General features: G+C 40.1%; 2 protein-coding genes across 3 annotated transcripts in view; both read right to left on the bottom strand.

Annotated features, from left to right (window-relative positions):
- Positions 1-1453: 1453 nt before the first annotated feature.
- LOC137085205 (uncharacterized) lies at positions 1454-3454 on the bottom strand. Its single transcript, XM_067451771.1, has one exon. It carries the CDS (start codon positions 3452-3454, stop codon positions 1454-1456), a length of 2001 nt encoding a protein of 666 aa, XP_067307872.1.
- An 11016-nt stretch (positions 3455-14470) lies between these two features.
- porb (P450 (cytochrome) oxidoreductase b) overlaps positions 14471-21389 on the bottom strand; it is a 96538-nt gene continuing 89619 nt past the window's right edge. For both annotated transcript variants that reach the window (XM_067450009.1, XM_067450010.1), the window contains 3 exons: positions 19033-19178; positions 15594-15679; positions 14471-15489 (listed from right to left, as the gene is read on the bottom strand). In XM_067450009.1, the coding sequence (XP_067306110.1) occupies positions 15345-15489; positions 15594-15679; positions 19033-19178 (377 nt within the window). In that variant the 3' untranslated portion in view covers positions 14471-15344. The remainder of the gene's footprint in view (positions 15490-15593; positions 15680-19032; positions 19179-21389) is intronic.

Genomic DNA, 21389 nt, shown 5'->3' on the forward strand with positions numbered 1-21389 from the left:
AGCATCCAATTGAACCAAGTCTGACAAGACAGGCAGGAGCGCGCAGCCAATGCGCAATAAGGCCCCACCCCTTACCTGCGGGCATAAATAGGCTGCATACGCTACTGTACATCAGTAAGTATATTCGCTTCTCGTGCGGCAAGCGGGGCAACGCTGGTGGATCTCTCCACTCGATGTTTCAGAGAACCGGGGTTACGATAGTAACCTATTGTTCTCTTTCATCATCTCGTTTCGAGATCCACCTATGGGAGAGACATGGACAGCTCCCCGATTGCCCAATACACTCACAGTGAGGTCCTGTTAGCCAGAAAAAGACGGTCACCCCGAGGGGCGGTGCACGACGCGTCTCATAATCATGAACTCGCCACACCGACGCAACCGCGTAACTGCGGTGTGAAGCAGGACATGAAACATATGTGTGGCACACATAAAAGCAGGCAGGGTTAGGAAGACCCCACCTCCAAGACCGAATGTGCTACTGAGGTTCTGGTGACATCCAGCCTGTAGTAACGCACAAACGTGAGGGGAGAAGCCCAACTGGCAGCAGAACAGATATTCTGCAGTGGTACTCCCCTAAACAGAGCCCAAGAGGCGGCCAAGCCCCTCGTAGAATGAGCTCTGATATTGCCTGGGGGTTGCACTCCCTTTGATTCATATGCCAAGATTATAGCGTCCACAAGCCAATGTGAGAGGCGTTGTTTAGACAGGGGATCCACTTTAGGGGAAGGAACCCATGAAACAAAGAGTTGGTCACTCTTACGAAACACGCTGGTCCTAGACACATACGTTTGTAGCGTACGGACTGGACACAGGGCATTTAGCCTCTGATCCTCCGCGGAGGAAAAAAGGTCGGAGGGTGAAAAGCGGATAGCTCCAACACCTCCGATGTGAACGCATGAAGACTGGATTAGGCTTGAGAAAAACCTTACCTCCACCCAGAGAGAAATTGATGCACGAGGGGTGGACCGAGAGTGCATGTAACTCACTGACACGTTTGGCTGACGCCAAGGCCAAGAGCAAGGCTGTTTTGAAGGACAGCAACTTAAGGGGAATATTCCCCAGAGGCTCAAAAGGAAATTTAGACAGAGCTTCCAGCACCATGGAGAGGTCCCATTCAGGGATCGTTCTCCTAATGACTGGCAACGAGCGACAGCGGCCCTCATAAGTCTGCGGGAATTAGAGAATGCTGCCCAACCATTGAGCCCTCAAAACCCACATGACAAGCAGAGATAGCTGCCAGATAGATCTTAATATTGGAAAAAGGACCTGTCCTTATCCATAAGGTCTTGGAGAAAACACAAAATATCAGAGACTGAGCACTGATATGACGTGAGACCCCGCCCATCACACCACTCATCGAACACCTGCCACTTACAGCCATACAAGGACCGTGTAGAAACGGCCCTGGCATTCTGTATAGTAGCCACCCCGCGCGGGGGAAACCCTAACGCGCTTAGGTTCGTCCTTTCACGGGCCAAGCCCAGAGAGCTACCCTGTTCGGGTGTGGGTGATAAATCTCCCCGTTCGCTTGAGACAATAGGTCTGTGCGGAGGGGGAGGCACCACGGCTGGGCATATAACAGAGGGATTATCTCTGCCAGCCACGGCGCTTTGGGCCACCTGGGAGCTATCAGGATGAGAGAAAAGCCCCCCTCTCTCACCCTGGCCAGTGTGGGAATTATCAGGCACAGGGGAGGAAAGGCGTACAGCAGCACTCTGGGCCACGGGTGGGCCAGTGCGTCCACCCCGAGGGGCGCTTCCAAGTCCTTTAGCGAGAAGAACATAGGACAATGGCTGTTTTCGCGCAAGGCGAATATGTCTACGGACGCCCGTCCGAATCTCATCCATATCATGTCTACTATCTGAGGGTGGAGGCGCCAATCTCCGAAGAGCGGGTTCCCCCTTGATAGAAGATCTGCGCCTCTGTTCAGAATTCCTGGAACATGAGTAGCGCGTAACGACAGGAAAAATCGCCTGCTCCATACCAAAAGCTTGTAAGCTAGGGCATGAAGCTTCGGCGAGCGCACGCCACCTTGGCGGTTGATATAAGCCACTGCCGTGGTATTGTCACAGCGTACGAGCACATGATGTCCCTGCAGACGAGGCAGAAAATAATTCAGAGCCTTCCAAATGGTCAGAAGCTCTAAATAATTTATATGCTCTGAACGTAGTTTGCTCGGCCACAAACCGTTCACAGTTCTGCCCTCCTGGGTGGCACCCCAGCCTGTTAAGGACGCGTCCGTCGTCACGACTTTCCGCAGCATGACAGTCCCCAGAGGGGTACCCTGTGCGTAAAAGTCCGCGCTCTTCCAGTGGCGCAGAGCTGCAGTGCAGGTGCGCGTCACTGTTACAGAGCGGCAAAGATCGTGTAACGGGCTGAAATGAAGTGACAAAACCCATTTCATGAACGCCCTCATTTTCAGGAGTCCTAGTGGCAAAACCTGGATAGATAAAGCCATAAGACCCTGTAGTCTGAGACATGTGCTGTATCGCACCCTCGCCCCCTCTCTGAACTGCGACAGACAGTTCGTCAGAGAGAGAACGCGCTCTTGAGAGAGACGCGCTCGCATGGAGAACGAGTTCAGCTCCATGCCCAGGAAGATCACCCTCTGGCTGGGTGTAAAATTGCTTTTGTTCACATTTACCCTGAAGCCCAGGGATGTGATGTGCGCGAGCACACGGGAGGTGTCCTGCAACACCTTTTCCCTCGAATCGGCTATGATGAGCCAATCGTCTATGTATGTCAAGATCCGTAGGCCAGACATTCTTAGGGGGGTCAAGCCCGCTTCCGCACACAGACAGAAGCAGCGAGGGCTTAGACTCATTCCGAACGGCAGGACCGTGAATTCGTAACAATTGCCCTGATAGGCGAAACGAAGAAACTTCCTGTGTGGTGGGTAAATGCTTATGTGGAAAAAAGCATCCTTCAGATCGACCGATGTGAACCAGTCGTTCCGTTTAATGGCGCGGGCGAGCAAACCATAGGTTAACATTCTGAAATTGTATTTCCTCAAATGTTTGTTCAACACCCTGAGGTCCAGAATTGGACGAAGAGAACCGTCCTTCTTAGGGACCAGGAAATAACGAGAATAAAACCCCTGGTTTATCAGATTGTGGGGTACCACCTGAATCGCACCTTTGCTCAGCAGAGAGGAGATTTCCTCCTTCAGAACGTGCGCCGTGCTTTCCTCAGTGTGAGAAAAAAGAACGCTGCTGAAACGTGGGGGTTTCACAGCAAACTGCAGACGATAACCCTGCGATATTGTACGCAACACCCATTCGGGTGGTTCTGCAGTTCGCCAAGCCGGCACACGGCTAGCGAGCGAGCCCACTTGCGCCGTGCTGGCTTCGTTGCCCAGCTGGCTCATTTGTGAAGCAATGGCGCCCTCCAGTGGAGAAACTAGGGACGGCATGCGTGAGTTCAGAGAGCTATCCACTCCTTGCAGAGAAAACATTCCCTGCAGAGAGAGGGTATCTCTCTGTAACGAATTCATTTGATTCGTTAGATTTACTGTGTTTTTTGTGATTTTTTGTGTGTTTTGTTTTTGGGAAAAAACTGGGGCCGAAGCCTTTATTAACTGGGTGAGGGGAACACAATGAGTGCGGTGTGGTGACACTGCTTGGGCACATTTCCTCACAACAGACCCCCTGAACGGGGGGGAACACACATCGTCCACTGAACACATGGGCTGGGCAGCCACGGGAGGGGGGCACCCCTCAGAAGAGACCCTCTGTCTTTTGGACAGGGGTTCTGGGCAGGAAGAGGGTCCAGAGAGCTCGTCGCTCGCGAACGTAGACCGCAATCCCCCATCGGCCAAACATCAGGCCGGCCGCTTGCGTTTGGAGTCGGTGGGGTTAGAGCTCGGGGGTTTTCCCGCAGCGGCAGGAGGTGGTTTCCCCCAGGGCTTAGCAGAGGGTGGGTTGCTCTGCCGTGGTGTGGGCTTGTTGTGGGGCCTTCCTTTGCCTTGCTGAAAGCCACGTCCCGGGGCCGGGGGGTTAGGCAAACGCGCAGGGGGAGCCTGGCGTGGGGCGGCCTTCCTAGGAAGGCACAGCTTGAAGGCCTCGTCCTCCTTCTTCTTGTCGTCACACCGTTGTTGCATCAGTGCGACGGCGGGGCCAAAGAGAGCCCGGCCGGGCTCTACCGGGGCGCCCGCGACGCGTCTCTTCTCACTATCTGGGAGGCCCGAGAGGTTGAGCCAGAGCGCGCGTTCTCCCACTACTGAGAGCGCCATAGAACGCCCGCAGGCTTGGACGGCCTGACGAGCGTTACGGAGGACGAGATCATTGACCGTGATAATCTCCTTCCATAGCGCCGGCGAAGGAGATCCCTTGTCCAGCTGCTGGCCCAGGTCGTCCAGAATCTCCGCCTGGTAGGCGGAGAGGAGGGATGAGACGTTAAGGGCCCTCACAGCCAAGGCCGAGGATTTATAAGCGGCCTGGTGCACCGACGCAGAAAAACGGTCCATCTTGTTAGGAAGGGCCGGCTTAGGAGGGGCGAGGAGCCCTCCTTGGACTGGGTTGAGGTGCCTGGCGATGGAGGGTTCGATAGCAGGCGGTTCGCCCATACCGAGAGCCGCCATATCCTTAACCTCCAGACCCGCGAGACCGTGTTTGAAGTCAAGCGGGTCACTCCAGTAGTGCCTCATGTGCTTCGCGCACGCTGGGAGGACGGGAAAAAGTTGTTTCCTGGGGCCAGGGGGAGCTCCCAGTACTTTCCCGTCATAAATATCCCTCTCCTGGTCGGTGGCGCTCTGTGGAGCCGGCCACTCGATGTTGAGACGAGCGGCCGCTCGCTCACACACGTCCAGGAGGATGGACTGAGGCAAGGCCGCGGGGGCGCTGGCCTGGGGAAAACCAGAGGGCGGGATGGCCTCCTCGTCCTCTGAGACCCCGAGAAGGCCCGCATCGTCCTCGTCACCGGACCCGGCCGGATCGTTGGCGAGCGGGGGGTTGCCCGCGAAGATGTCCTCTTCGGGGAACTCAGGATTGGGCTGGTCAGCCCAGATAAGAACAGTCGCGTCCCGGGGGGTCCCGGGTAGCGCGCTGTCGTCACCGTGTCCCACATCGGAGTCTGAGCAGTCAAGCTCGCCGCACTGGGTAGCGGCAACTTTAAGGCGGCGTCGCAGGAGTTTCTTAGGCAGCACTAGGCAGTAACTGCAGTTCTCCGGGTTCTCTAAGGCCTCCTGCGCGTGCTTGAGGCCCAAGCAAACCATGCAAAATTGGTGAAGGTCCTTAGCGGCGATAAGCGCGCCACACGCGGCCGGGCAGGCCCGTGATGAGCTAACGTTACCGCCGGAAAAAGCAGCGATAGAGAGCGACATACCGGCGAAAAACTCAGAGAAATCCGTGGCGACAGCCGTGGAACAGGAAGACGAGTGCGAGTGTGGGCGGCTCCAATAGCAGACACAGCGAACTGGTAGAAATACAAACTGTCACGCCTGGCGGAGGCTGATCTGGCGATATTTCCTCCTGTAGACAAAGGTGAACAGCGCAAATCCAACCGAACTGTGTCAGTGCAGAGATCGCGAGAAGCGAATGTCAACTGATGTACAGTAGCGTATGCAGCCTATTTATGCCCGCAGGTAAGGGGTGGGGCCTTACTGCGCATTGGCTGCGCGCTCCTGCCTGTCTTGTCAGACTTGGTGCAATTGGATGCTTCTGCAGAGGTCAGGTATGGATGCCCTTCCCATAGGTGGATCTCGAAACGAGATGATGAAAGAGAACACTAATTCAGTTCATCTTATAATTTATGCATGCTGCATAGCATGCTGGGAGCCATGGGCGAGTTTTGATTGGTGCACCCAGAATGCACTGCAAAAGCCTTTTGATGGCCACCATTGCTGAGATTCATACACTCATTATTGATGTCTGTGTGGCTGAATGACAGAGAGATTCAAACCTTTTTTTTAAGAACAGAATAACTTCAAAAAATCCCTCTGATTATATTGTAAACACCAGATCTTATGCCATAGAATCACAGAGCTGTTGTAATCAATAAAGTAAACCTAACTCAAAGATTGGGCTCTAAATGGCACCAGTGATTCAGCTCATGAGGATTATGTCAAAACATAACCATCAACACTTGGTCACATTTTCTCTGCACTTGTATGGCTGCAGCCAGGCAAAGACTAATGTTATAAAGTCAAGAGCCCAACTAAAGCAAACACTGATCTCCATAATGGTGACTCTTTCCTTCAGTGATTCTGCTTGTTATCATCAGGTGTCATCACTAATGGTCAATCATCACTTAATTAATCTCTTAATTATCTCATTATCTTTAACACTTCTTCAGAGTTACTTTTAACACTCTTGAGTGTGCACTCTAAAAAATGACCGTGATTTTAACGGTGTAAGGTTGTAATATTCTACGGTTAAAAACTGTTATTTGGTAAACAGAAAGTTTCCGTAGGAGAGGTTCCGTACTATATACGGTGAATAACTGTAATAGATCTAACCTTATGCCTGTAACATTTACAAAAAAACAATGTAAAATCCCAACAGAATATTATTAGAACCCCAAAAACATATATTTTTTTGTTTAAATCACAATGAACTTTTGTAAACTGTTAAACAGAATATTGTGTTATATTTACAACAATATGTGATTATAAACAAATTTGTTTGTTAAACCTACAAATATTGGTATCAACAACAGAGAACTACTGTAATACTGTACAAACTATTTTGTTAATTTGATATCTAAATATTGTAAAAACTTATGTTTTAGTCAGTTGTTCTTAGAAATTTAAGTAATTTTACAAGTTTATGCACTTAAAAAATGTCTAAACATGTATTTGAATTGCATATAAATGTTCCATGCATTTTGATTATGTAATTTTGACAAACAAATTAATAAACTTAATGAAAATCTTATTTGTAAATCAAACATAAATGAAACAGGTAAGATACTCAGATGAGAAGCTCACTACTGAGTTAAAGTACTATTGAACCAGTGTTGACGTTAATGAGATAATTAAGAGCCGATTGAACATTAATGATAAACACCTGATGATAACAATCAGAATCACTGAAGGAAAGAGAAACATGATTTCATCAACTGAAGGTAAAAGAAGACATTAAATCTCTGAAGATCTCATCAGAGGATTAAACAACTCCACAAACAGCATTACCAGCTTCACACATTACTAACCAGACTGACTTTATTTGTGTGATTTATGTTTTAATGAAAATAATAGGTTTATTTGAAGTCACCATGATGGTGAGTAGTGTTTTCTTTAGTTGGGCTCTTGACCCTTGACTCTCCAACAGTAGTTTTCTGGCTGCTTTAACTGTGTTTATAAAGCACTTTTGTTATGGCATGGAAAGCAAAGCAAAAACATGGCCAGGTGATTTGGCTCTTTGTTCATGATGCTATAATCATCATCTAGTGATCACTGATCTTTTTCAGAGTCTAAGGTCCTTGTTATGTGTGTTAATTTTGTTTTATCTATAATAGTGGCCAACTAGCAATTCGTTCCACAGCATGAGATTCAGCAATGTTGTGGCAATCTAATAATATGCAGAGCTAATAAAATAGAAAAGTGTGCATAAGGTTTTAATCAATGGCAATTATCAGACACAAACAGATATCAAGAATCAGTGTATAAATCTCAACAATGGTGACAATCAATGAAAAGCTTCATGCTGCAGTGCATGCTGGGTACCACCAATCAAAACTCTCCCATGGGTCCCAGCATGCATTGCGGCATGAATAAATTATCCATCTGAATTGACAAATTTTCTTTGATTGTTACAACTTGTTTTTTTTTTACTTTTGCTGTTTTTCTTGTGACGTTTTATAGTAGCTTGTTTCATGTTAAGAGTAGATGTTTATCTGAATTTTTTTTTTGCTTGTCACCATTGTAGAGACACATACACTGATTCTTAATGTCTGTGTGTGTCTAGATTATGCTGTAGTTTAAAACTTTTTTTATAAACCTGCTTATTGTTTGATTACAACAATCATACTGGCTATCATACTGCAAACCACATGGCTGTTATTACACATACGGCATATCACCTTTATAACCAGAGCATTAGAATCTGAATGAGCTCAGTGATTCAACCACTACATGACGATGATTTAATCATCACCAAAGAGCCAAATCACCTGGCCATGTTTCTTTCTTGGCTTTCCATGCTATGACAAAAGTGCTTTATAAACACAGTTAAAGCAGCCAGAAAACTAATGTGAAAGAGATAAGGGTCAAGAGCCCAACTAAAGCAAACACTGTTCACCATCATGGTTATCATCAGGTGTTCACCATTAATGCTCAATCATCACTTAATTATCTCATTAACATCAACACTGCTTCAATGGTACTTTAACTCAGTAGTGAGCACACACATGAACACCGGGAAGTGGTAATTTAACATGAGCATTTTTCGGTGTGCTTTTCCATCCTGTTTAATTTACGTATAACTGGCATATATCAATCACATTCAGTTTATTAATACAATTACACAAATCTTACCCGTTTAATCTGTGTATACTTAGAAATATGAATCACATTAAGTTTATTATTTTGTTTATGTAAAAAAAATCCAAATCCATTGAAAATTTATATGCAATATAAATACATAAATCTTATGCTTTTTGTTTCCTTTTTTCTTTTAGTCTTTACATTTTGATGTAATACTTACTGGTTTTATATTTATATTTATGTAAAAAAAAAAATAAAAAAAAAAAAACAGTGCCTCCTCTAACCACGCCTAATTTTGAATTTCATAGTGTGCATAGTTTCATAATTCTCTGGTAACGGCAGCTGCCAGCGTTTTCCCGTAAAAACAACAGTTTTTCCCCATAAAATTTACGGTGAAAAACCGGCAGCTGTGGTTGCCAGAACTTTACCGTAAAAAATACGGCAGTTACGTTTTAGGTTTTACGGGACAGGACCATATAATTTAAAGGTTTATACTGTAATTATTACGGTTAAAAAACATTTATTTTACAGGTTAAAACTGTATAATTTACAAATGTTATACATTTTATTTTATTTAACAGTAAAACACCGTTAAATTTACAGTTTTTTGAAGTGAAAAAGAACAGGTCATTGTGTAATTAACAGTGAAAAACCGTAAATTGACATTCCCAGAATTCCCCACGTGACACTTCGTATTTGATGCATTTTCATTGAATTAACAATGTTTCTTCTTAGTTTTTACTAATCACTTATGTACATTAAGGTTTTATTTTACATCTAATGTTGTTAAATTGATGTTTATTGGATTTTTAAAAAGCCATGTCTGTTACCATGATGGTGTTTGGTGTTTAGTGTTTGTGTGTGCACCTTCTATATGTTAATATTGTCTCTCCAATAGCTGTGTGTGATGAGCTTTGATTCATCATGTGATTCTCATCACCACTGTAATTGGTGGCTGTCAATCTATATCAAAGGTACATAACAGATATTAGCATTTCAATAAGTTGGTAAATTAATATTATTTCAGTTAAATATTTTTTTACCGTAATTGTTTATAGTGCACTGTGTACATATAATTATTACAATATAAACTTTCAAATTATATGGTTTTGAACTGTAAAATAAACAGTTTTTAGCCATAATTACCACATTATAAACCTTTAAATTATATGCTGCTGTCCCATAAAATCTAAAACGTTGCTGCTGTATTTTTTATGGTAAAGTTCTGGCAACCACAGCTGCCGTTTTTTGACCATAAATTTGATGGGTATTTTTTTACAATGTACAGTTTTGAATGGTAAAATAAACGGTTTTCAACCGTGATTATTACATTATAAACCTTTAAATTATATGTTGTTGCCCCGTAAAAACTAAAACGTAACTGCCGTATTTTTTACGGTATAATTCTGGCAACCACAGCTGCCGGTTTTTTACCGTAAATTTTACGGGGATTTTTTTACAGTGTGGAGCCAAATAAACTCTGAGGAGAGTTAATTTAACACTGGAGTTTTTGCTGTGTATGTAAGAATCATTCATTCAAACCAATTTTTTAACCCTTTTAAATAGGCTGCAGCCATTAGTATTTTGTCAAATCTAACTTTCAAAAATGTTGACTTAACCAGTGAAAAGAAGTTGGTTCAACAATTAATTGGTTCAACCTACACAGTAAAATCCCAAGTGTTAAATCAACACTGCTCAGAGTGTATTTGGTCCCACTCCACAGAGAGTTAAAATAACACTGAAGTGGTGTTAAAGTTAATGAGATATTATGAGATTAATTAAGTAATGATTGAATAATTAGTGATGAACACCTGATGATAACGAGCAGAATCACTGAAGGACAGAGAAACACAAGATCTACAACTGACTTCAGCCACAGCTTTAGATGAAATCAACTGAAGATAAAAGAAGACATTATATCTCTGAAGATCTCAGCAGAGTAGGATTAAACAACTCCACAATTACTTTTGTCATACTGTACTTCTACATATGTTTTTATTGAGGTTTAGATACTGATGTTTTATGGAAATTATTTGGTCACCATTATGGCGATTAGTTTTTCATTTAGTTGAGCAGTTTGACTTTAAACTAACATTTCAATCTTTGTAACAGTGTTTTGCCAAAACACATTTTTTAGCAAAGAAGTGTGGTCTTGTGACATGCATCATACAGTTTGTTATCAAGTTTTAAAGATCAAGCTCACCAATCATATACTGAGCAAAAGCAGTTATTTGTTTTTAAGTAAATAGATCATCAATGTGAAAATCTTGGCACAAATTAAACAGAATTTATATTTCTTTTTTTGGGGGGGTGTTTGGACACACAGACATCAAGAATCAGCATATGAATCTCAACAATGGTGACATGTTTTTGTGCCACAATGCATTCTGGGAGCCGACAAATTATAAAACTCATGGCTCCCAGCATGCATTGCAGCATGAACCATGTCACCATTGTTGAGAATCATATGCTGATTCTTGATGTCTTGCTAAGATAATTGGTTCTGTAACTTTAAAAAAATAAAAAAATTAATCTAAATTCAAACTCTGACCCGTGGCAAATATATATATACACTCACACATTTGGTCACTGATGAGATAAAATCATTCCATTTCATTATGAAAACTATATGAACTGATTTGCTTCTGGATTCCATTGTAACTAAGTAAGTGTAGAAAACACTGTTAACAACACTGCTCTGGAAAAAGCCAAGTCAAACTGCCCAACTAAAGGAAACACTGATCAGCATAATGGTGACCAAACATTTTCCATAAAACATCAACATCTAAACCTGTTAATTCTCAATAAGAGCTTATGTAGACGAACAGTATGACAGGAATAACTGAAGTTGTTTAATCCTCTGCTGAGATCTTCAGAGATTGAATGTCTTCTTTTATCTTCAGTTGATTTCATCTAAGGCTATGGCTGAAGTCAGTTGTAGATCTTGTGTTTCTCTTTCCTTCAGTGATTATGCTCGTTATCATCAGGTGTTCATCACTAATGGTTCAATCACCCCTTAATTCATCTCTTAATTATCTCATTAACTTTAACACGGCTTCAGTGTTATTTTAACTCTCTGTGGAGTGGGACCAAATACACTCTGAGCAGTGTTGATTTAACACTGGGAATTTTGCTGTGTAGTATTAATTGTAAATTCGATTTGTAATTGCAAGTTAACAAAGCATACATAGTAAAAAAAAATGTTGTTTTAACTTATAAAAGTATATCTGGTTGCCTTAAAATGTTTAGTTTATTGAGGAAAAAAATTGAGTTGATACAATGAAGGAAATTGGTTTAATAAATAGAAACTCAAAATATTGAATCTGAACCACATAAATGTGATAAATCTTGAAAATAGCACAGTTTGGCTTCACTGCGTCATCACAATTATTCATTGTATTAACTCAAAATTTAATATCAATGAACTCAACATTTTAAGGCAACCATATTATTTTTTTTCAGTGTACAAGTTGCAAAAAGTTAACAATGCATTCTGGTCATGCTAAACTCATCCACGGCTCCCAGCATGCATTGCGGCATGAAGCATGTCACCTGTTGAGCTTCTTGATGTCTGTGGGAGAAAATCTCACAGGTCACAATCGGTTTTAAACCTTATTCAGCTTTTCTGATTAAAAGCGTGCTAGATCTTTTCTAGAACCACAATAAAACATTGATCATTTTAAACTCATAAAATCAGTGAATTAAACCACTAAGGATTCAATTCTTATTCAGCAGCCAGAGAAACACTAACAATAAAAAGATACGAAAGAAAACTCTAATCACCATGATGGTGACATAACAAAAATTATAATACAAAATCTAAAAACCCGCTAAAAACTCAATCAGCTGAACAAAATATCTTAAACTGGGACAACTGTGACATTACATACTTAATGGAGTTGAGGGAACTCAAAATGCTGTGCAGCAAGTTACCTTACAATTGTAAGTTATGTCAACTTTTCTTTTTTTTACAGTGTAGAAAAATTCAGGTTATTTTGTTTCTGTTCAGAAGCATGATCTCTGTTTGAAACAAAAAAATGTGATTCTCAATATAGTATATATATATATATATATATATATATATATATATATATATATATATATATATATATATATATATACACACACACACACATATATATATATACACACACACTTCTGTTTAATAGTTTGGGATCGGTAAGATTTTTAATGTTTTAAAAATAAGTCTCTTCTGCTCACCAATTAAAATCACAAAACAGTAATATTGCAAAAAAAAAAAAAAAAAAAAGCTGATTTTTTAGCATAATTACTTCAGTCTTCAGCGTCCCACGATCAGTCTAATATGCTGATTTGATGCTCAAGAAACATTTCTGATTATCGTCGTCGTGTACACTTTTTTTCAGGACTCTGATCTTGCATTTAGTAGGATCAGCTTTATCTTAAACGGCAGTTATCTGAAACAGAAAGCTTTTATTACATTACATACTACCGTTCAACAGGGCCGTGCACAGGGGGGTGGCCCGGTGGCTAGAGCCACTGCCCCTTTGCCCTCATCGGCTAAGGTGCCCCTCTTGCCCTCTTCCCTCCCTCACCCTCAGAGGATTCCCATAAAAGCATTCTGTTACGCTAAAAATCCACTAATTCTGCTAATCCGTTCCGTGTTTTCCTGCTCGCTCCGCTGCATCGCTCAAAGTCTGCGGCGGTGTTCGCTCTCTGTGGAGACGGCAGTTAAAGAATGTCGAAGAATATTAGCTACAAACTACAATCCACATACAGACAGTGGTTGATCCGCAAATTAGTAGCTAGTTTGTTTGTTTCAACAGTGCAAACATGGATTCAAAGCTCCAGCATGCCAGCGGGTAAATCGCCATAGTGTTGGCTATACTGAATATTGCTGACAGTTTGTCACTCTTAAACTCCTGTAAAATAGATTTCTGATTATAATCAATTTTACGAGTTAATACTATTATCTATAACATGTCATATTTATGATATTTTATTTAAACCATATTAATCGTATACACAATTTTTAAAAAAAGGTAATACAGGCTATTATAAATATAAATAAGTTGTATCAAGGTACAAGCACACCCTAAGAAAAATGTGCTCATTTTTCAAAAACGTTAATGCTTTCAAAAAATCTCTAGCAACGTTTGCAGTATTTTCTGTTTATTTTGATTAATAAAATAATCAACCATTGTTCAGTAAATATTAAAATGTTAATACAAAAATATTTTTAAAATACAGAAACTAATTTTTAAGTAAATAATCTGAAAACACTGAGATCCAATAATAATTTAATAAAGTTTTATCGGTGTAACAACTAAATATATTTGTATTATATGATTATTATCATATTTTTATTATAAATAGGATGTTACCTCTAAGATGGACACCCAACTTAAGATATTTACCAGCTGAATCTTAACCATGTCATGTCAACAAATGGAAGTCAGTCAGCTGTTTATCATCATGTTAAATATGCCTTTTACCCCAAACACCATAAACAATACCTTTGTCTCAAAATATATTCAATAAATTTAGTGATTCTCATTTGCTACTTAAATCTCCAACAAAAATGTAAAATAGAAAAGAGATCAAATTAGCCTAGAGTCATTTTTTTGGAAGAATAATTAGAAAAACAAATTTAATTAGCTCTAAAGCCTAACAAATGTATTTACAGTATGATTGTAAAAGGTTTGTTATTCATTCTCTACATTAAGATGATACTCAATCCCCTTAATGCCCCTTTTTTGGTTTGGGCCACTGCCCCTCAAAATGTCTGTGCACGGCCCTGCCGTTCAAGAGTTGGGGTCAGGAAGATTTATTGGGGGGGAAAAATGAAAGAAATTAATACATTTATTCATCAAGGATGCAATAAACTGATCAAAAGTGACAGTAAAGACTTATAATGTATCATTTAAATTGTAATATTTCTATTTGTTTTTTTATTAATCAAATAAATGCAGCCTCGATGAGCACAAGAGCCTTCTTTTAAAAACCATACTGATGCCACACACACACACACACACGTAAAAGTGAACAAAAACTGGTTGAGGACAAAGGTGATGTTAAATTTAAATTTAATCATTAAGATATGCCTAAATAGTTGTAATGTACTGGAAACAATAGTTGCATATAAAACTTGATGATTTCTCAACAAACTCCTACTACTTAATATAATTCTATCATCCCAATATAGTAAACCTTTCTGCAGCAATGCTGATCTTCACGTCCCACTAATACAAACTCAGACTACACAGTGAATAAGGCACAAGAGCTTTTTCAAATCAGTTCTCCAGACCAGCGTTTGTTCCCATGTCTGTGTCTCAGCATTATATACACACACACACACACACACACTCTCTTAGAAATACAACGGCGGTGAGTCTGTTTCAACCAGTAGAGGCGCTACCAGGGAAATTATGAGAAAAGAATAGAGCTAAGCATTTTTGAGCACCTAAAGGTAAAATGGTTTGAAATGGTTACATTCATATTCAGCAATAATTATAGACAAGAAATATCTAGAGAACTACAGAAGAGAAATGTGATCCACCTTCACAGTACAACTGCACGTTGGCACTGTTTATGACCTCTGAAGGCTTCCAAAAACATCTCAAAATGAACAAGCCAACGATTGAATATCAGTCAACTTCTCATCATCAGACTCCATGAAGAATCGTTTTTCAGTGAGTTAAAGTTTCTTCACGCTTACAACCCATACCACGTGTTTGATTATAAAGTTCCATGCATAACGTGTTTGATTAGTACGTTAAAATTGCAATTTGACTGCGTTTTTTACCATTTTTGCGTGTCAGTGTTTTCTTTTCTTAGACAAGCATGTCATAATGATAATAGCAAACACATTTAAACTCATCCTTATAAAAATCAGAACATCAGGAATGTAGAGAACATGAGAGTCTCTGAACTGAAAGCTGGTTTAACTCCAGACGTCCTGCGAATAGCGTCCTTTAGTCATCAGTTTCTTGATGTAATCTACAGCTTGAGTGCGGCTCATTCCTCCCAGCTCCTCTGCGATCTCATAGAAGGCGTTCTGGACGTCCCGCGCCATGTTTCGGGCATCTCTGCGGGAGGAGAATCATGGGTAACATTAGAAGAGTTTCAGGGGTGCCTCTTGTCTCATGATATCTTAACATGTTTCTGATTTTTAGTTCTGAAATGTACGCACCCGCAGATGTAGATGTGGGCATTGTCTGTGTGAATTAGTTTCCAAACAGTCTCCTTCTTTTTCTTCAGGAGATGTTGTACATACACCTGGGTGTAAATACAAATAAAGTATGAAATGCAGAGCATGTTTAAACAATAGATCAACACAGATGTTATATTAACATAGCTCTCCCTTTTCCTGCGATTCATTCATAGATTCATTAATGCCATGACTTTTACAGTTTTTGAGATGGGTACAAAAAGGAAGTGCAATTTCTCTTTTTATTTGGCCTGCAATTACAAGAAATATTACCATTTTTGTGGGAGACATACACTATATTGCCAAAAGTTTTGGGATGTCCTATTCCTATGACATCCTATTGGGGGGCACTGGGGCACTGAAAGGTTGGTGGTTCAATCCCCGGTTCCACCTGACCAAGTGTCCATGAGCAAGACACCTAACCCCAGCTGCTCCCGACGAGTTGGATGGCGCCTTACATGGCTGACATCGCCGTCGGTGTATGAATGGGTGAATGTGAGGCAAAAATGTAAAGCGCTTTTGATGGCCATAGGGTCTGTTAAAAGCGCTATATAAATGCAGTCCATTTACCATATTCTTAATCTGTAGGGTTTAATATGGAGTCAGCCCATCCTTTGCAGCTATAACAGCTTCAAGTGTCCTGGGAAGGCTTTCCTCGAGGATTAGGAGTGTGTTTATGGGGATTTTTGACCATTCTTCTAGAAGTGCATTTGTGAGGTCAGGCACTGATGTTGGACGAGAAGGCCTGGCTCTCAGTCTCCGCTCTAATTCATCCCAAAGGTGTTGAGCTCAGGACTCTGTGCAGGCCAGTCAAGTTCCTCCACACCAAACTCACTCATCCATGTCTTTATGGACCGACGCTTTGTGCATTGAAGCGCAATCGTGTTGGAACAGGAAGGGGGCGTCATCAAACTGTTCCCACAAAGTTGAGAGCATGAAATTGTCCAAAATGTCTTGGCATGCTTAAGCATTAAGAGTTTCTTTCACTGGAACTAAGGGGCCAAGCCCAACCCCTGAAAAACAACCCCACACCATACACCCCCCCCCCCACCAAACTTTACACTTGGCACAATTGAGTCAGGCTAATCCCTTTCTCTTGGCAACCGCCAAACTCAGACTCGTCCATGGGATTGCCAGACAGATAAGCGTGTTAGGTCACTCCAGAGAACACGTCTCACTCCTCTAGAGTCCAGTGGCGGCTGCTTTACTCCACTCCATCGCACGCTTTGCATTGCACTTGGTGATGTAAGGCTTGGATGAGCTGCTCGGCCATTGAAACCCATTCCATGAAGCTCTCTACGCACTGCTCTTGAGCTCATCTGAAGGACACAGAAGTTTGGAGATCTGAGCTGTTGACTCTGCAGAAAGTTGACGACTTCTGCGCACTGTGTGGTAGAGACCTGCACTCCCAAGGGACCACCGCAGGACCCAACGCAATAGTGGTAAGGTACTCGTGTGTGTGCAGGTTGCGGGGAATAAAACTATTCGCGGGAATCCCGTAAAATAAAAAATATCTAAAAATAAAACATAAATAAATTGTTTTTTAGTTTAGTTTTAGTTTTATTTGTTTATTTTCGAACATGAGAGAAATAAAAATACAACAATGTTCAGACATTATCAAAAGAAACAAATAAAGGTGAAAGACAAAAAAAATTAATTAATTCTATCCCATGAACGAAAAAGGAGTAGGATGAAGTAAAACTTATATACTCCTACCCCTTTAATTATTATTTTTCCTTAAATAACATGCATATGCCTACGCCTACTCATACACATATATACATCAACACATATACATACTCATGTACACATTTGTATTTATACATACATACACCCATATATATACCTATACCCCTATATCCACCGACACATACACATACCTCCACATGCCATATACATACATGCATAAATTCAAAATAACCACTAACAAATGTTATAACTCTTAACAAAGGAGCGCTCCCATTTTCCTACAGTACTTCTTGATACTTCTTAAGAATTTTTTCTCTATACATTTTTTTAAAGAGGAATATGTTGGAGCATTGCTTTAAATTTTCATCTATTTTATTCCACAATTTAACTCCACATATTGATAAACAAAGTCTTTTCCTTGTTGTTCTAAATCTATTAATCTTAAAGTTTCCACATCCCCTTAAGTTGTACCCTCCCTCCCTCTCAAAAAACATCTTTTGTATATTCCCAGGCAATAGTCTATTTCTTACTTTAAACATGAATACAGCAATTTGATATTCAATTTGGTCATAATATTTTAATAATCTCGACTGCCAAAATAATGAATTTGTATGTTCACAAAATCCAACATTATGAATAATTCTCATAGCTCGTTTTTGCATTATTACTAACGGCTGTAGTGAATATCGGTAAGTGCTTCCCCACACCTCTACACAGTAGTTCAAATACGGTAACAATAATGAACAATACAAGATGCGCAGAGATTTAAAATCCAGTATATACTTAGCTCTAGCCAGAATTGCGATACTTTTAGACAGTTTGGTTTGAATGTATTTTATGTGAGGCTTCCAACAGATCTTTTCATCTATGATTACTCCGAGAAACTTATTTTCATGTACTCTTTCTAAGTTAAACCCCTCTATCTGTATTTGTACTTGTTGATTTGGCGTACAGTTTCCAAATATCATGAACGTTGTTTTACTCAAATTTATCGATAATCTATTAATATCCAACCATTGTTTTATTTTCCTAAATTCTGAGGTGATTAATTCTGAAAGTAGCTTTAAGTTGTCTCCTGAACCAAATATATTGGTGTCATCTGCAAATAGTACAAACTTCAATACTTCCGATACTTTACAAATATCATTAATATAAAGTAAAAATAACTTTGGTCCTAACACTGACCCCTGTGGGACACCACATTTCATGCCCAAACATTCAGATGAATGCTCTCCTATTTTCATTTTGTTATTCATATGTTATTCATATGTTGCACAAAAGCAACAAAAACTACTAAAACTAAATAAAACGATTTCCAGGCGCAAGCATGGGCAGAGTTTCTGTTTATAATATGTCTTTGGAGCATTCTGCAATGTAGCCAATCACGGACATATGCGTTGATTTCTAAAACGCAATGGCCAAACAGACGCATTTAGGATATAATCCACTTACCGCTCAAAGCATCTAAGTTTTTGCTCAGTGCTGAATCCGGTATATTGGCAAATCCTCTGATTATAACAAAGAAAGTGTAGACATTATGGAATTCATTGTGCAGTCCTTTTCATTGTTAATGGAGCTTTGTGAGATCGCAATGAATTGAGATGTCAGCTTTTTAGGAATTATTAAGGAAGCACACTTTGGTGTCCCAATACTTTTGGCAATATAGTATATTTGATTGTGGGCTAAAATAACTACCACCTGAATTTAACTGGAGATGTGTTTGGTACTGTACCTTCTGTTCCTGATCTCTGGAGAAAGCTACATTGAGTGCCGTCAGAACCCCATTCTTTTCAAACTCCTCAAGCTCCTCTTGGTACAGAAAGTCCTCGTTCTTGTGACGACAGCCAAAGTACAACTCTGTCTCTCCAACGTCCTTACCTACAAAGGGGTATTCAAGATATTAACTGATGGTTACAAAAGTAGGCATGTGCAATGCAGATCAGTGTTGTGGGTAACACATTGTAAGTAATGCAATTAGATTACTTTTTTTCTAATAATGTAGCATTTCTTTTCAACAAAATATCTGAGGGTATGTTTACACGACAACAATGTAGTAAAAACAGACAACATTGTCAAAACAATCCACATTCACATGGATCTGCGAAAATGACCAACACATAATATGCCAACACACGACGTCACCGGTTTTACAGGTTCGCGTTTTTTGTTTTTGTTTTCATGGAGATGGTAAAGGTATCATTTTCAACACATTGTTCTGTGAAACCTTGCGTAATGCTTTTGATCTTGATTCAGTATCAGTTCATATCTAGTATATATACTATACATAATAAGAAAAAATATGTTTGTTTTAGCACTAGTTTAAACATTTCTTGGGTCAAATTATATGTGCCATTCCTTTATATTCACTTGTGAGTGATTATATAAGTATCATTATTCATTAAAAATATTAGAATGCAAGTTATTCAAGTTTTGAAATTTCACATTTAAAGAAATCTAGTGTTTGATCATCATATCTAAATATTTATTAGAATGCAAAGACTGCAATATATTTTTGAGCAACTAGATTAGATACATGGATATTTATTAAAGAGCCATAAGGCACCTAATGGCATTACAAATAAACTTTTGTATAAAGTTTTTTATACAAATAAATTAATTTTAATAAATTAAATTATTTTTAATAAATTATTAATTAAATTATTTAATAAATAAATTATTTTTTTTGCCACAAAATGACTGTATTTGTCCTCTTTGAATTGGAATTCTCTATTTTAACATTAATTAGTAAACATATTGTAATATAAATATTAGAAGAAAAATATTTTAAGTGGTCATTTATTGACAATAATTATTGCACAAATAGTATTTAGTACCAAAAGATTTCCTCAAAATATTCAATAAATATAATTTAATGAGTATGAGTGTGACCAATTAGTAAGGAATACCTGAGGGCTAAATACAAGAATAACATTAATGTTAACAATGTTGAATCTCTATCACTCTCCATAATAAAACGATCCTGTAAATATGGCTGACTTAATAATCAATACACACTAAACACTATGCTGTACTGTTTACCAAAACTTGCAGCAAACATCTATATAGTGAAACTGTTGTGTATCCGCTTAAGCCATTTAAATTCATTGGCACAGCGCTAGAAGTATTGAGCGCTCATGGGCCACGTGACCAGCGCGCACCGCAGGGAGACGAGAGCATGCAACTCCGCTTTTCAACGCCTCTGGCTTTAACATTATGCCACATTAGCGCCAAAACGCTATTTATTGTTTGAATTTCATTAAAACACATTTAAAAAAATTAAAGCTTATAGCTTTGTTTAATATCAAAAGCAGGTTTGGCAATTTGGCGTGAGATTGAGTTGGGCGGAGTGAGAGCGTGACACAGAGCCTGAAAGCGTGAGAGTTGGCAACCCCATGGGCAACCCTACCAGTGGTGAGCAAGTGCAGAAGTATTGTGTGTGCTGTGTGAACATGGTGGTTATTGTATACTTATTACACGGCTCTGTGAAATACTTGATTCTGATTGGTCAATCGCGCATTCCAGCGGTACGTTATTTCCAGATAACAGCCGCTCATCCGGGTACTACGAGTTATCTTGACCGGTACTACTTCTGTGCTTAACGCTGGCGCCATCTTGTGGCTCAAACAGCCGTGGGTTACAATGGAAGACTTCAAGGCAGGTTTCCTTTATAACATTTTTAATATAGATATTTTTCTTCCACAAACGCATCGATTCGAATCAGAAGGCTCTATTAACCCATCGCAGTCGTGTGGAGCACGTTATTTGACGGACAGCTGCATTTTTTATGGACTTCAAACACAACTACAACTACTGCTGGGATTAACGTCAGCCTGGACTTTTTAAATATAACTCTGATTGTATTTGTCTGAAAGAAGAATGTCATACACCTGTGATGACTTGAGGGTGAGTAAATCATAGGCTTGGTTTCATTTCTGGGTGAACTAACCCTTTCAGCATTCATTTTCAACATTTAGCAGCAATAGATAAAGGCTTAAAGCAGGTTGGAACTGTTTTCCTTCGCGGAAGCTTTGCGTAAGAGCTAATAAAATATTTAATCTTAAGACAATATTTTGTGTCTAATTTATTTGA

The sequence above is a fragment of the Pseudorasbora parva genome, chromosome 8 (genome assembly GCF_024679245.1).
Source record: "Pseudorasbora parva isolate DD20220531a chromosome 8, ASM2467924v1, whole genome shotgun sequence".
Classification (NCBI taxonomy): Eukaryota; Metazoa; Chordata; class Actinopteri; order Cypriniformes; family Gobionidae; genus Pseudorasbora; species Pseudorasbora parva.